This window comes from Musca vetustissima, unplaced genomic scaffold (assembly GCF_032173495.1).
Source record: "Musca vetustissima isolate MV318-11 ecotype Yass unplaced genomic scaffold, APGP_CSIRO_Mvet_v1 utg31943, whole genome shotgun sequence".
Lineage (NCBI taxonomy): Eukaryota > Metazoa > Arthropoda > Insecta > Diptera > Muscidae > Musca > Musca vetustissima.
Window position 1 is genome coordinate 36,377 of NW_026873316.1, and position 17,173 is coordinate 53,549.

At 36.0% G+C, this 17,173-nt stretch overlaps 3 protein-coding genes across 3 annotated transcripts; all 3 read left to right on the plus strand.

Annotated features, from left to right (window-relative positions):
• LOC133323960 (fibrinogen C domain-containing protein 1-like) lies at positions 1 to 1,171 on the plus strand. Its single transcript, XM_061532864.1, has 3 exons — positions 1 to 69; positions 392 to 984; positions 1,048 to 1,171. The coding sequence occupies exons 1-3, from the start codon at positions 1 to 3 to the stop codon at positions 1,169 to 1,171; spliced, it is 786 nt and encodes a 261-aa protein (XP_061388848.1).
• Positions 1,172 to 5,311: 4,140 nt separating this feature from the next.
• Positions 5,312 to 9,165, plus strand: LOC133323970 (fibrinogen C domain-containing protein 1-like). Its single transcript, XM_061532874.1, has 3 exons — positions 5,312 to 5,404; positions 8,546 to 8,967; positions 9,042 to 9,165. Exons 1-3 carry the CDS (start codon positions 5,312 to 5,314, stop codon positions 9,163 to 9,165), a joined length of 639 nt encoding a protein of 212 aa, XP_061388858.1.
• A 1,496-nt stretch (positions 9,166 to 10,661) lies between these two features.
• LOC133323980 (angiopoietin-related protein 2-like) lies at positions 10,662 to 13,310 on the plus strand. Its single transcript, XM_061532883.1, has 3 exons — positions 10,662 to 10,748; positions 12,284 to 12,708; positions 13,289 to 13,310. Exons 1-3 carry the CDS (start codon positions 10,662 to 10,664, stop codon positions 13,308 to 13,310), a joined length of 534 nt encoding a protein of 177 aa, XP_061388867.1.
• Positions 13,311 to 17,173: the final 3,863 nt, after the last annotated feature.

Genomic DNA, 17,173 nt, shown 5'->3' on the forward strand with positions numbered 1-17,173 from the left:
ATGGGGCCATCGCTGATTTATGTCACATTAATATTTTTCAATATTTTCAATGGAAGTAAAACACAAATCGTAGGTAGAAGAATTTAAAGAAAACATTTTTTAAAATTTAAATAGAACGCATATTGAATTCTAAAAAAAGAATAATATTTTTCAATGAAATTTTAATTTTTACCGGATACTTACCCACAGCCCATCTCTAATCATGGAAGATATTTGTTTGGCCTATCATGATATAGCTACTGACTTTAATAATCAAATCACATCTAGCCAGAAAACTGTTTCGTAATATTGAGTAATGAAGCAAATATGTTTTTCCCTCAATTATTAATTTGATTTTGGGTCAAACTGACCGATTTCACCACACGAACTTATTACTCTAAATCTATTTCAGATTCCTACAGATGTCTGTGACTCAGAAGATCTGGACGCGTGGATTCAATGGTACAGTGATGTTTATAAATTTGCCAAGACCAATAAAGATGTCTATAAACATTTGCACGAATTAGAGGCACAATTACAAACAATTAAATCACAATTGTCGGAAGTTAATTCGAAATTAGATCAGCTACAGGAAAATATTCATGGTGAAATTATCATACAGCGGCGCATGGATGGTTCCGAGGATTTTTATAGGCCATGGGAGGATTACAAACGTGGATTCGGTAACAAAAGTGGAGAATTTTTCATTGGACTAGAACGATTGCATAAACTCACCAATAGTAGACCCTATGAACTGTTGGTGGTCCTTGAGGATTTCGATAATGATCGTCGCTATGCCAAATATGATAATTTTGTAGTGGCCAGTGAAAAGGAAAAATATAAACTACAAAGTTTAGGTCAATACAATGGCACAGCTGGTGATTCACTAACCTGGCAACTGGGTCAAAAATTCACCACCAAAGATCAGGATAATGATACAGATAATAATAACAATTGTGCCCAATTATACACAGGCGCTTGGTGGTATAGAAGCTGTCACGCCAGGTAAGTGAAGTGTGAAATTATTAAGTAAAAGTGTGTTAAGTAAATGTATTTCTCTTTTTTAAGTAATTTAAATGGCAGTTATTTAAAGGGTGCAACTACAGTCTATGCGAAAGGAGTTGTCTGGCAGTCTTTTAGAGGCCATTATTATTCGTTGAAATTTGTTGAGATGTCAATACGACCAAAATGAATTATGGATTACAAAATGTTTACAACAAATGTTTAAGAATAAATGTGATTTTATCAAATACCATTTTTCTGTATGTGTATTCGTAGGGAAACTGCATAGAAACATAGTTCAGACCAAATCGCTATGGGCCAGGAACCCAATATATTTTTGGCAAAAAGTCCAGTTAAGGTAGAAAGGAAAAAAAACGTTATATATATTAAATCTGGGGACTTTGAGCTTTACACCGATATTTTTTTTTATCATTGTGGGTCCCGTTTGACAAATGACATGAGGTCAACATCATAATTTCATATTTTTCTGAATAAAAGTTATATTTGAACCAGTAAAGTTGGGTATATCGAAGGATCATACTCATGACTTTCTGCAAACTATGATAAATTTAATTTTATTTGGGCAGATTTAGAGTCGTCTGCGTACCATGGGACAAATTTATGGAAAATGATTTATATGGAAATTGATACACGCTATTCGGTACACCGCACTGTTGAAAATTTAATCTCAATCAGACATCCGTTCGAAATACATATGGAAGCTATGTTTGGATCTGCACCAATTTCAACATACACCAATTTCAACTTAAAATCGGTTGAAAATATATGTGGAAGCTATATCCAAATCTGAACGGATCTTCACGAAACATAGCCCATAGCGAAACATGAGTCTAGAATGACTCAATTCAGTACGCTATGGCATTTAGGTACTTTGGTGCACCATTTACCTTAAATCGGACGAAAATATATATGGGAGCAATATCTAAATCTGAACCGATTTTCACGAAACTTAGCACACATCATACTAGGCTTGATCCAGTTCGCCGTGCCAAATTACAATAGGGTTCTTAAATCGGACGAAAATATATATGGAGCCAAAAAAGTGACATATGCCAAATTTCATCCAATTCGGATCATAAATGCGACCTGTACTTTGTTTACAATTTAACATGACAGACAGACGGACGGACGGACATGCATAAATCGACACAGAAAGTGATTCTATGCATATTCTCAAAAGGAATCATGGGTCTATCTCTATTCTTTTTGCCTGTTACAAACATATACACAAGGACATAATACCCGGTACCGCAGTGTGGTTAAGGGTATAAAAATGTGATATAAACTTGAGATGTGTCAAAATATTAATCTTCAATCAAATTGGCTTTAATTTGGTATTTTGGGCTCGCATTGTGCAGCGCATATTCTTACCAAAAATGATCAATGTTTGGTTTTGGTTATCCCCAATTTTGTTTTTTTTTATTTTTTTGCATTTTTCATCCAAATTGCCTGTAATTTAGTATTTTCAATTCTCATTGGGTGTGAAATCTTCGTAACAAAAATTATCAATATTGGTTTAAGCGTCGGGGTGAGCTCCATATAAAAGGACCCCCTTATTCTGTATGTTGGGAATTTTTTCACCTAAATCGTCGATATTTAAAATTTTATTATGATGTGCCATATTTTAAAGCCCTTAATACTGTTATTTTCGGTCTACCCTATCAATTTTTTTGCTTTTAATCAGCGTCCACAAAACCCATATGTGTGATATTTATTTCATAAACGCTCTGCTCTATTTTTGGCCAGAAAATAAGGTCTCTGGCCCATAGCACAAAATATAGATTGAACAGTTTACGATATATTCATGAGATTTTCTTAACTCTCATATTAGTAGTCATAATTAATTAAAAATGTATGTTATACTAGCATATGCCCGCAAATTCGTTAGCAAAACTTTATGCATGCCCCGATCCTACACCCCCACAATGTTTCTAGATTCAAATTTCAGGATTCCAACTCTATTGGTTCACCCACAATTTAAATTGTACCAAATTTAGTACACAGTAGTACGAATTTCCAAAACTTCCTAAATACCCCAATCCTACACCCGACAGTGATTCTAAACCCAAGCTTCAGGATTCCAACACTATCGGTTCACCCACAATATAAATTGTACAAAGTTAAGTACACAATAGTAAATGTCCAAACTTCATTGTTCCACCTATATAGGTTCACCCAAATCCAAATTGTACCAATTATAGAACGATTTAGTACTTTTCGTACACATAAGTAAAAATTTCCAAAACTGCGTACATATCCCAATCCTACGCTCCGACGGTAATGTTACTTTCAATTTTCAGGATTCCAAAATCAAATTTGTACCAAATATAGTATCATATAGTACTTTTCGTACACATGAGTACACGCTTTCCAAACTCTCCTCATATCGACCCTAATTATCAACCTTAATTTGCAGTCCAATTTTCAAGTTTTTAGCTCAATCCATTCACATGCTACGAAATTGTACCAAATTTAGAACATTTCAGTACTTTTCGGATACTTATAGTTCGAATTTCTAAAAAAGTCCTTTGCTACATCTATTCTACACTCCATCAGTGACCCTCAATCCAAATTTCAGAGTTCTAGCTCTACCGGTTCGCCAAATACAAATGATAGTACTTTTCGTACGGTTCTAGTACGAATTTCCCAAAAACCAGCCTTATCTTTCACCTTTGGACCAAGAGTGATACTCGCCTAAAATTTCAAGATTCTAGCTTCAGCCGTTTCGTCTGTTCGTTGATGAATTGTTAAATCAGTAAGTCAGTCAATTACTTTACTCTTTTATTAGTATAGAATACATTTGTACCAACTATAGTACCATATATTACTTTTCGTACACATGAGTACACGCTTTCAAAACCATCTCCTTAAATAGACTCTACATCTCAACCCTAATTCGCATTCCACATTTCAAGATTTTAGCTCTATCCATTTACATGCTACGGATTTGTACCAAATTATGTACATTTTAGTTTATTTCGGATAGTTATAGTTCGAATTTCCGAAAACCCTTTGCTACACCATATATATACCCCATCAGCGACCACCACTCAAAATTTCAGAGTTCTAGCTTTACCGGTTCGCCAAATACAATTGGTATCACATTTAGTACTTTTCGTACCGTTCTAGTACGAATTTCCAAAAACCCAGCCTTATCTGTCACATTTGGACCAAGAGTGACCCTCACCCAAAATTTCAAGATTTTAGCTTCAGCCGTTTCGTCTGGGCGTTGATGAATCGTTAAATCAGACACGTCCCAACGTCATCCAGCGACTTATTTCCCATAAATCGCTTATTTGCTACAAGACCGGCATAAATCAAAAATTGTGATGCAGAATTGTTCGGTATATAAGATTTCTTGTTGCATAATTAAATTACATGAATATCTGTTCTACTCTCTGCTTGAAAAGCTGTAGAAGTTCCTCTGTTCCCTGTAAGGTGCGAGTAATGGAAAATTCAAGACGCATTATGTGCAAAACCAATTTTTATACCCTCCATCATATTATGGAGGGTATATAAATTTTGTTTTTCTGTTTGTAACTCATCGAAATAATCATTTGTAACCCATGTCCGCCTATCCGTCTGTCTGTCTGTCTTGAGCGCGTGATTCAACTGCATTCGCTGAAATTTAGTATATTAGGTTCTTATTGGGTTTGAAATTTCTCCACCAAAAATTATAAATATAGGTCTACTTTTTCTAGTAGCCCCATATAACGAAACCAGAGGTTCCAGAAAGGCATAAATATCACATATTTAAGTTCGTTCAATTTCATGTCAATGTTCTTTCAAAATGGCGACGTCTGTTAGGAGACATATGTAGAATATATCCAAAGTGGTGAAGGGTATCGGTTCAGTCCGACTTTACTACTTGCCTTACTATTTTTGTAGGGAGATTGGTTGGTTATACATTGAGAACCCAAAAATAGTCAAATATAAAGGGGAAAATCGAATGGTTCTGGTACATATTTAATAAAATATGTACCTTCCACAGTAGACAAGTACATTAACAGTATGCCAAGTTAACATGGGGGCGCCATACAGTAGATATGCTCCGCAGTCGACTTCGAAAAGTAATCAAATAAAGTTGTGTTTGAACGGATTCTATCTATCTGAATACAACTTGTCGGAGGGGCTCCAGAAATTACAACTCTATTCTGGTATGGATATTATCTTCGTGTTGATTAACGTCGTTTTGTTACACGCATATTTCACAAGTCTATAAAAATATGTCTTATTAAGATCACATTTCAGTTGGTTACATATACCGAGTGTTGATGGTAGTGAAAATTCGGGAATATTTTGTTAAACGATGAATATGTATAAGCCAATACGAAGTCCGTATATGATTTATATCATATTAATAGTATTTTTGAATATTGTGAAACCAGGCAAAACACATGACGTAAGTAATGGAATTAAAATGAAATCATACGAATAATTTAAAATATTACACTGTGCAACAAGATTTTAACGAACTCGGAACGGTAATTTTTTTTACTCTTACTTTGTGGCTAGAATTCAATATAATTTACTGTCAATTATTTGTTATTATCAGTTACGTTGTGGGTAATTTTTCCATGTTTTATTCTGTCTTTACCTCGGCAGAAAAGAAGCTGCGTATTAAATGGGAGATAAGCGACAATGCGACGGCTGCCACATATTTATTTCTGGCATACTGATAAATATTGAAATATTTATTACCATTATTTATATTATTTTTCTTAATATTTACCTCTCTTTGTGCATAATATGTTTTGAACATCCAAAAAGACACGAGATAGACCCATAGTTTCTTTTGAGAATATGCTTAGAATTATTTTCTATGACTATTTATATATGTCCGACCTTCTGTCTGTCCATGTAAAATTGTAAACAAAACACGGATTGAATTTATGATCAGCACATTTATTAGAATGAACTCTATTGGAAATAATCCAAATCGGTTCAGATTTAGAATAACTCCCATATTTATTTTCGGTCGATTCTTTTTTCTAACCAAGGCCCTACCGCCTGTAATTCTTAGAGCTACACAACATACTCAAAGTCTTCATATATATTGTGTTCAAGATATATGTTTTTGAAATAAACTGATCATGGCACTTGAGTTTTTATACTCTCCACCATAGTATGGAGGGTATATTGATTTTGTTTTTCCATTTTTAACTCATCGAAATAGTCATTTCCGACCCTATAAAGTATATATATTCTTGATCAGCTTAAAATTCTATGACGATATAACCATGTCCGTCTATCTGTTGTAATCACTCTAGCGTCTAAACAAATTGAGATAGGTCGCCAAAATTTAGCATAGAGTCGTCTTTTGTCTGCATATAAGAGTACCCCCATATTTTCGGTATTTTGGGGTTCTTGAGCGCGGTTTTCAACCGAATTCGCTAAAATTTGGTACATGGGGTTCTTATTGGGTACCAAATTTCCCCTCTAAAAATTATAAATATAGGTCTACTGTTTCTGGTAGCCCCCATTAAGGGTACCTCCCAATTTTCAGTTTTTGGGGGCGTTTGACCCGATTTTTTCACCTAATTGGCTGTAATTTATTAATTTGAGTTCTTATTGGTTAGCAAATTTCTCCACAGAAAATTATGAAGATAAGTCCATTTTTTCGGATAGCCTTCATATAAGGGCACCCCTAATTTTCGGTATTTTAAGGGTTCTTGAGCGCGTTTTTCAACTGAATTTGCTGCAATTTGGTATTTTGTAGTCGTATAGGGTAACAAATCTCTCTACCAAAAATTATTAATATTCGCCCCCTTTTTGGGGTAGTCCCCATATAACCCGCTTTTTATACCCTTCACCACACTGTGGTACAGGGTATTATGTCTTTGTGCATATGTTTGTAACAGGCAAAAGGAAACGAGATAGACCCATGGTTCCTTTTGAGAATATGCATAGAATCACTTTTTAAGTCGATTTATGCATGTCCGTCCGTCCGTCCGTCTGTCTGTCCATGTATTTTTGTGAGCAAAGTACAGGTCGCATTTATGATCCGAATTGAATGAAATTTGGCACAGCTCATTTATTTGGCCCAAGCGAACCCTATTGAAATTGGGAAAAATCGGTTTAGATTTAGATATAGCTCCCATATATATTTTCGCCCGATTTAATGTAAATGGTGTACCAAAGTCCCTATATATCTTTCGATTTGCATGAAATTTGGTATAACGTACTGAATTGAGCCTAGAATGATGTATGCCAAGTTTCGAGAAAATCGGTCCAGATTTAGATATAGCTCCCATATATAGTTTCGTCCGATTTCATGTAAATTGTGCTCTAAAGTCCCTATATATCTTTCGATTTGCATAAAATTTGGCATAACGTACTGAATTGAGCCTAGAGTGATGTCTGCCAAATTTCGTAAAAATCGGTTCAGATTTAGATATAGCTCCCATATATAGTTTCGTCCGATTTCATGTAAATTGTGCACCAAAGTCCCTATATATCTTTCGATTTGCACGAAATTTGACATAACGTACTGAATTGAGCCTAGAGTGATGTCTGCCAAGTTTCGTGAAAATCGGTCCAGATTAAGATATAGCTCCCATATATAGTTTCGGCCGATTTCATGTAAATGGTGCACCAAAGTCCCTATATATCTTTCGATTTGCACGAAATTTGGCATAACGTACTGAATTGATGCTGGAATGATGTGTGCTGAGTTTCATGAAAATCGATTCAGATCTAGATATATATATATATATATATATATATTTTCGTCCGCTTTAATCTAAATAATGTACCAAGTCCTTATGTTGTATAGCGCTTTGAATTTAATCCAGAATGATGTGTGCCAAGTTTAGTGAAAATCGGTTGATATTTAGATATAGCTCCTTTATATTATAGATTGATTTTAAGTAATTGACGCACCAAGGAACCAATATATGGCTGATAGGAACAAAACGTACTGAAATTAGTATAACCTAACCTGTGACAATTTTATGATAATAGTCCTGTTTAATATACCCATAGTGGTGAAGGGTATCATATAGTCGGCCCCGTCCGACTTTACTACTTTCCTTACTGGTTTTAATATTAAAATAGTTATCTGATTTGTTTCGCGTTTTGAGTTTGGTTCTAAGACTCTGTTGTAATCATTTCAGCTGTGGAGGATAACGAGATAAAAAATTAGAACAAAAGGTTCGATAATGAACTACAGCCGCATTTAGACCTAGCCCTTGTGTGGAGGTTACAGAAGGAGTGAACCGATATTTCCCATCTTCGAAGTTGAACTAAGTTTGGAAAAAATAATAAGATGCGCAAAGTTTGGATGAAATATTAATTTTTTTGAAACGGATTTGATCCAAAGAAACATGGGATCTAGAACCAATATTTCGATGAGGCACATTTTCACCGTATTAAAGGGTATGCACCCTCATTAGCCATAAGGCTGAGGGTATAATTATCCATTAAAAATTTCTATATTTTCATTTCTAGTACTTGTCAGTATATCTATGGTGGAGGGTATCCAAAGTTCGGCCCGGCCGAATTTAACGCTTTTTCACTTGTTAATATTTTCTTTCGCGTCTAGTTTGAACAGAATTGTCGTGCTAACGGTGAAATTATTATACAACGTCGCATAGATGGTTCGGAGAACTTTTACCGGCTATGGGATTATAAACATGGATTTGGCAATCAAAGTGGAGAATTTTTCATTGGCCTAGAACGTCTGCATAAACTCACCAATAGTCGACCCTATGAATTGTTGGTGGTCCTGGAGGATTTCGAAAATGATCGTCGCTATGCTAAATATGATAATTTTGTAGTGGCCAGTGAAAAGGAAAAATATAAACTTCAAAATTTGGGAAGATACAGTGGTACAGCTGGTGATGCACTAACATTTCAGTTGGGCTATAAGTTCACCACCATGGATCGAGACCACGATATAGACCCTAACAACAATTGTGCCCAATTATATACAGGTGCTTGGTGGTATAAAGCCTGCCATGAAAGGTAAGTAAAGCTGGAAATTCTTAATTGATTGTTGTTGTGCCAAGTTAATTAATTTTGTTTCTCTCTTTTTATAGTAATTTGAATGGCAAATATTTAAAGGGTCCTACTACAATTTTTGCTAAAGGAGTTGTCTGGTATTGGTTTAGAGGTTATAATTATTCGTTGAAATTTGTTGAGATGTCAATAATTCCGAAATAAAGTAATGAATATTAAAAAAAATATATAGGGGAGAGGGGCACCTTTGAATACTTTTTCCTTGTTTTATAAATTTGAACTAATAGGTGCAAATGCAACCTTTACACTGAATAAACATATGACATACTTTAAGTTCCATTAGGATGTTTTGTTACTGTTTTACTGGACTAAGTCATTACGTTCAAAACTGCCTTCCCAGAGGGGCAGCTTTGAACAAGGCTTCGCATTTTTGAGCGGCATTGTTTTTATACTCTTCAGCACACTGTGATACAGGGTATTATGTCCTGTGCATATGTTTGTAACAGGCAAAAGGCATAGCATACCGAATTGAGTCTAGAATGACAGATGTAAACTTTCGTGAAAATCGGTTCAGATTTATATATAGCTCCCATATATATTTTCGTCCGATTTAATGTAAATGGTGCACCAAAGTTTCTACATATCTTTTAATTTGTACGAAATTTGGCATAGCATAGAATTACGTCTAAAATGGCGTGTGTCAAGTTTCGTGAAAACCCAGATTTAGATATAGCTCCCCTATATCTTTTCTTCCGATTTTACGTAAATTTTGCAGTAAAGTCCCAAAGTTTGTACGATTGGCACAGAATTTTGAACAATGTACTGGATTTAATATAAATTAATCTCTGGCAAGTTTCGTTGAAATTGGTTCAGATTTAGATATAGCTCCCATATATATTTTCGTTGGATTTTAGGTAAATGGTGCATCGAGTGACACGAATGGCGTTATTGCGTTTTGTTGAGTGACGTATTGCGTTTCATGTCTGATCGAGATTAAATTTTGAAGAGTGTGGCCTATCGAATAGCGTGTATCGAGTTTGCTCTAAATCGATTTACATAAATTTCTCCCAATGTACGCAAACGACTCTAAACTTGCCGAAATGTAATGAAATTTAGCAGAGGTTCCAGAAAGGCATAAATATCACATATTTAAGTTCGTTCAATTTCATGTCAATGTTCTTTCAAAATGGCGACGTCTGTTAGGAGACATATGTAGAATACATCCAAAGTGGTGAAGGGTATCGGTTCAGTCCCACTGTACTACTTTCCTTACTGTTTTTTTTTTTTTTTTTGTAGGGAGATTGGTTGTTTATACATTGAGAACCCAAAGTACTCAAATAGTCAATTATAAAGGGGGAAATCGAATGGTTCTGGTACATAGATAAAATATCTACCTTCCACAGTAGACAAATAAATTAACAGTAGTAGATATGCTCCGCAGTCGACTTCGAAAAGTAATCAAATGAAGTTGTGTTTGAACGGATTCTATCTTATCTGAATACAACTTGTGGAAGGGGCTCCAGAAACTACAACTCTATTCTGGTATGGATATTATCTTTGTTTTGATTAACGTCGTTTTGTTGCACGCATATTTCTCTAGTCTATAAAAATATGTCTTATTAAGATCACATTTCAGTTGGTTACATATACCAAGTGTTGATGGTAGTGAAAATTCGGGAACATTTTGTTAAACGTTGAATATGTATAAGCCAATACGAAGTCCGTATATGATTAATATCATATTAATAGTATTTTTGAATATTGTGAATCCAGGCAAAACATATGACGTAAGTGAAGGAATTAAAATGAAATCATACGAGTAATTTAAAATATTACACTGTGCAACAAGATTTTCGGGGAGTGCGAAATTCCTTGTGCGGGTTGAAAGCCTTTGTCGACGGTTTAACGAACTCGGAACGGTAATTTTTATACCCTCCACCATAGTATGGAGGGTATATTAGTTTTGTTTTTCCGTTTGTAACGCATCGAAATAATCATTTCCGACCCTATAAAGTATATATATTCTTGATCGGCCTAAAATTCTATGACGGTTTAGCCATGTCCGTCTGTCTGTTGTAATCACTCTAGCGTCTAAACGAATTGAGATAGCGCCTCAAAATTTTGCATAGAGTCGTATTTTGTCTGCAGGCAGGTCAAGTTCAAAGATGGGCTATATCGGTCCACGTTTATGCATAGCTCCCATATAAGGGTACCCCCCAAATTTCGGTATTTTGGGGTTATTGAGCGTGTTTTCCAACCGAATTCGCTGAAATTTGGTACTTTGAGTTCTTATTGGGTAGCAAATCTCCCCACTAAAAATTATAAATATAGGCCAATTTTTTTTGGTACCCCCCATATCACGGTACCCCTCAATTTTCGCTATTTTGGGGTTCTTGAGCGCGTTTTTCAGCCGAATTCGCTGAAATACTAAATGTCTCCGCAGAAAATTATAAATATAGGTCCACTTTTTCTGGTAGCCCCCATTTAACGGTACTTTCTAATTTTCAATATTTTGGGGATTTTGATCGTATTTTTCCGCCGAATTAGCTGTAATTTAATATTTTGAGTTCTTAATAGGTCCCAAATCGGATAGCCCCCATATAAGGGCACCCCTAATTTTCGGATTTTAAGGGTTCTTGAGCGCGTTTTTCAACCGAATTTGCAGCAATTTGGTATTTTGTAGTCGTATAGGGTAACAAATCTCTCTACCAAAAATTATTAATATTCGCCCCCTTTTTGGGGTAGTCCCCATATAACCCCCTTTTTTATATTAAAATAGTTATCTGATTTGTTCTGCGTTTTGAGTTTGGTTCCAAGACTTTGTTGTAATCATTTTACCTGTGGAGGATAACGAGATAAAAAAATTAGAACAAAAGGTTCGATAATGAACCTAGCCCTTGTGTGGAGGTTCCAGAAGGAGTGAACCGATATTTTCCATCTTCGAAGTTGAACTAAGTTTGGAAAAAATAATAAGATGCGCAAAGTTTGGATGAAATTTTAATTTTGTGAAACGGATTTGATCCAAAGAAACATGGGATCTAGAACCAATATTTCGATGAGGCACATTTTCACCGTGTTAAAGGGTATACACCCACATTAGCCATAAGGCTGAGGGTATAATTATCCATTAAAAAATTCTGAAATTTGTATTATGGGTTACATAATCCGTTTTTAGAAATGTCGGCATAGGTCCACTTTTTGGTATGTTCCCTATATTTTTATTTCTAGTATCTGTCAGTATATCTATGGTGGAGGGTATCCAAAGTTCGGCCCGGCCGAATTTAACGCTTTTTCACTTGTTAATATTTTCTTTCGCGTCTAGTTTGAACAGAATTGTCGCGCCAACGGTGAAATTATTATACAACGTCGCATAGATGGTTCGGAGAACTTTTACCGGCTATGGGAGGATTATAAACATGGATTTGGCAATCAAAGTGGAGAATTTTTCATTGGCCTAGAACGTCTGCATAAACTCACCAATAGTCGACCCTATGAATTGTTGGTGGTCCTGGAGGATTTCGAAAATGATCGTCGCTATGCTAAATACGATAATTTTGTAGTGGCCAGTGAAAATGAAAAATATAAACTTCAAACTTTGGGAAGATACAGTGGTACAGCTGGTGATTCACTAACATTTCAGTTGGGCTATAAATTCACCACCATGGATCGAGACCATGATATAGACCCTAACAACAATTGTGCCCAGTTATATACAGGTGCTTGGTGGTATAAAGCCTGTCATGAAAGGTAAGTAAAGCTGGAAATTCTTAATTGATTGTTGTTGTGCCAAGTTAATTAATTTTGTTTCTCTCTTTTTATAGTAATTTGAATGGCAGATATTTAAAGGGTCCAACTACAGTCCTTGCTCAAGGAGTTAACTGGAAAGCATTTAGGGGTTATTATTATTCCTTAAAATTTGTTGAGATGTCAATAATTCCGAAATGAATTAATGATTAACAAAATATTTTTATTAATAAAACAAGAACACGTCTATGTTTAACCGAGATTTCATTTCAAGTTTAGTCTTGTAATTAAAAAAAAAATTATGACGTGATCGAAGAGCCGAAGAAGTGTTTCCAATTTTTGCTGTTTTTAAGATAAATGTTTTGTTGTTTTTAGTAATGGTTTGGGGTTATTAAATAAAAACAATTATGTGAAAACCTTTACATGATATACAACATTTTCTAATAAGAGGTGTTATTGTGGTCTTCCAAAAATGCAGTTTTTCTATCTAAAATTTCAGTAATGGAGAAAAATTTCAAATGTCAAATTGGCAACTACCAAAATACCGGATAATTCTAAATAACATATCTTTTTGAATTTAAAGATATGAATCGATGCGACTGTAATTTGGCAATGCGAAGGCTTAACTCTAGTTTAGATTTTTTAAGTTTTTTTCCAAAGGTAGTTATTTTTATCCTAATTATACTTTTCTTGGGGTACGTACCCGGTTCCCGGTTATTTGACCTGGAAGGTAGGGTACGGGCACCTGATTCTACAGAGTGAAAGGGTTATCTTCGTTTGGAATATACAGCCAAAAAATGTGTTCTGGACCCCAACTTTTTTTTGAAAAACTCCTTAAAACTAACATGGCTACATTATAAACCTTCAATGATCGATTACAATTTTCCATTTCCAAAATGGTGCGATATGTGGCTGTATCAAAAGATCTGGGCCTTAGAACCCTACAAAGTCAAGAAAAAACCAGTAAGGAAAGTAGTAAAGTCGGACGGGCCGACTATATGATACCCTTCACCACTATGGGTATATTAAACAGGACTATTAACATAAAATTGGATGAAATAAAATATGTGATATTTATCTAAATGTGAATCTACCTAGATCTATCCATAAACATGTCATTCGTTTGTTACAATGGGACAAAAGTATGTAAATCGACTTCAAACGAATATAAATAGGCCGTTGGGCTATATCTGTACTTCTAGAAAACGCAACTACGTAATTCTATGCTCAATTTTGTAAGTCGTGCAAAATTTAATGTCAATCTGACTAACATGAGCAGTTTGATGCCCAATTTACTTGAAATCGGGCGAAAATATATATGGAAGCTTTATCCAAATATTAAGCGATTTCAAACAAACTTGTCACAGGTTAGTTTATACTAATTTCAGAATGTTTTGTTCCTATTGGTTCCTTGGTGCGTCAATTACTTAAAATCAATCTATAATAAAAGGGAGCTATATCTAAATCTGGACCGATTTTCTCGAAACTTGGCAGACATCACTCTAGGCTCAATTCAGTACGTTATGCCAAATTTCGTGCAAATCGAAGGATATATAGGGACTTTGGGGCAGCATTTACATGAAATCGGACGAAACTATATATGGGAGCTATATCTAAATCTAGACCGATTTTCTCGAAACTTGGCAGACATCACTCTAGGCTCAATTCAGTACGTTATGCCAAATTTCGTGCAAATCGAAGGATATATAGGGACTTTGGTGCACCATTTACATGAAATCGGGCGAAACTATATATGGGAGCTATATCTAAATCTGGACCGATATTCTCGAAACTTGGCAGACATCACTCTAGGCTTAATTCAATACGTTATGGCAAATTTCGTGCAAATCGAAAGATATATAGGGACTTTGGGGCACCATTTACATGAAATCGGACGAAACTATATATGGGAGCTATATCTAAATCTGGACCGATTTTCACGAAACTTGGCAGACATCATTCTAGACCAAAATGATTAGGCTGTACCAAATTTCGTGCAAATCGAAAGATATATAGTGACCGTTTACATTAAATCGGTTTAATATATATGGGAGCTATATCTAAATCTGAACCGATTTTTCCCAATTTCAATAGGGCACGTCCTTGGGCCAAACAAATGAGCTGTGCCAAATTTCATCCAATTTGGATCATAAATGCGACCTGTACTTTGCTCACAAAAATACATGGACAGACAGACGAACCATGTGTATATCTCGTTTCCTTTTGCCTGTTACAAACATATGCACAAAGACATAATACCCTGTACCACAGTGTGGTGAAGGGTATAAAAAGATTTCCAATCGCGTCGGTCTTGTGCGCATCTCATCCAATTGGAAACACTATTTTCCGAGATGTTGCCTTCTACTTGATCTTTCCATCGGATTCATGGCCTTCCCTTTCTGCGTGAACCATCACTTGACTCGCTTTTATATGCCTTTTGAGTTGGGGCATCTTCATCCATCCTCACAAGTTGGCCTAGCCCACGTAGTCGCTGCAGCTCGATGCGTTCATTCGACGGCGATATTCACATGGTTCATTTGACGGCGATACTCACATCGATGCAGGTCGGCCCATATCTCTTCCGGATAATTTTTCTCTCAAACACCCCAAGAGCTGCTTCATCTGTCATGAAGTATGTTAGTTTGGTCTGGTGGCCTTGCTTTTGAGTTGTTTACTCAAACAATAGTAGTATCTGTTGACCAACACTATTCTCTTCCGGATTTCAAAGCCCAGGTACATAAAATCGTTCACTACCTCGAAGCTGTAGTTTTCAAGTTCCACAGTAGGTCCGAGTCTACACGACGTCTTGCGCCTTGAAACCATCACCTTGGTCCTTCTTACTGCTACTCCCACTTTGGCAGACATCTTCCAAATTCGTGCAAAGGTGGCTGTTACCGCTAGCAATGTTTGAACCCTTATATCGATGTCGTCGGCATAGGCGTGTAAACATATGCTTTTTGGTGTACAGAGTGTCATTTCTGTCCACATTTGCATCTCGTATGACCTTTTCAAGCAGGATGTTGAACAGGCCACACGACAAATTGTCTTTTCTGAATTCTCGTTCGGTATTTAAGGGCACCGAGAGGTCCATTCCTACTTTAACTACTGACATTGTATCAGTTAAAGTTATCCTGTTATGAATTGGTGGAATCTGTCGATGTGTTTTTCGTGGGGTTTTTCTAGGATCTGGCGTAGAGTGAAAATCTGGTCAATGGTGATATGCCAGCAAATCCAGTGTGAGTAAATAACGCGACGCCTCGCGGCCCATATCAGCTGAATATTTCAATGGGTGATGGAAATAGTTACCCCAGGTGACACCGCGGGGATGTAAGTGTCCACAATTGAGATGAAAGAGGGACAAAGATAAGCCTGGGCTTCGTTAAGTTAAAGCCAATCAGAGCCGTTGCTTGGTATCTATCGTTCCCTACGAAACCCAAATTTTCCAGTCATCATTAAATAGTGACCAATTGTCCGGATATCGGAGGAAAATAATATTAATTCCAACTTAATTCACGTTCATTACCCCCATTTGTTATTGTGTTTTATTCACTAATTGTTTCTTCTTTCCCTACACAAAAAGAAAAAAAAAACAAAAAACGTTAGAAGACAAAATTGCACATTCCATTCTTGATTACGGTTTTATGCATAGCTAATTTAATTTGCCATTCTGTGATTCTTCCGAACAAAAACACATCGATTTACTCTGGCCATGGTGAATATGGAATAAAATGCGGTAACAATTGTGGCAATTCGTGCCTCACGTTTTATTATGGCCTACAAAGCGATTTAAATGGGTGGCAGTTGCCAAATAGCAGGACACTAGGCATGGGCGATTGCATACGCGAATAGTTGGGTTTTGGTTTTGTTTTTTTGGGATTACAATTTGGAATAGTTTGGGTTTTCCATGGCAGGCACTTGTTTGCCATTTTGGTGCTGCTGCGGTTCCCGACATTGCTGCTGCAGATGATGGTGGTGATAGTGTTACTGTTCGTTGTTGCTGCTGGAGGATATATCTTTGAGCTGCCAACACAATTCACTTTGCTCGCTGAAAAATATACAAGAAAAAGCACAAGAACAACAACAACAACATCGCGAAATAACTGGCAACAAACAAAGGATAGAAAGAAGTGTACATGTACACATTTAGATGGCGATTATGCCGCAGGATAAGTACTTCCCATTTCATTATTGTGTCCATATCTTGCTTTGTAAACGCTTTTTGTTTTCTGAGATCAATTGATATGATGTTCACAATTTTGTGGCAGCAATTCCAAAACAAAAAATCAAAAAGAAAACATTTGCAATTGGGGTATGGAGGGTTGGCCGCATGGAACATTTCTTCGCTGTTGGCCCACAAAACGGCAATTATATGTTTTCCACATTTTGTGCGGCCCCTTGCAATGCCACAACCAAATCGTTTCGCCAAACACCACCTTCATTTTTTTCATCTTTGTTTGGGAAAAGGAAC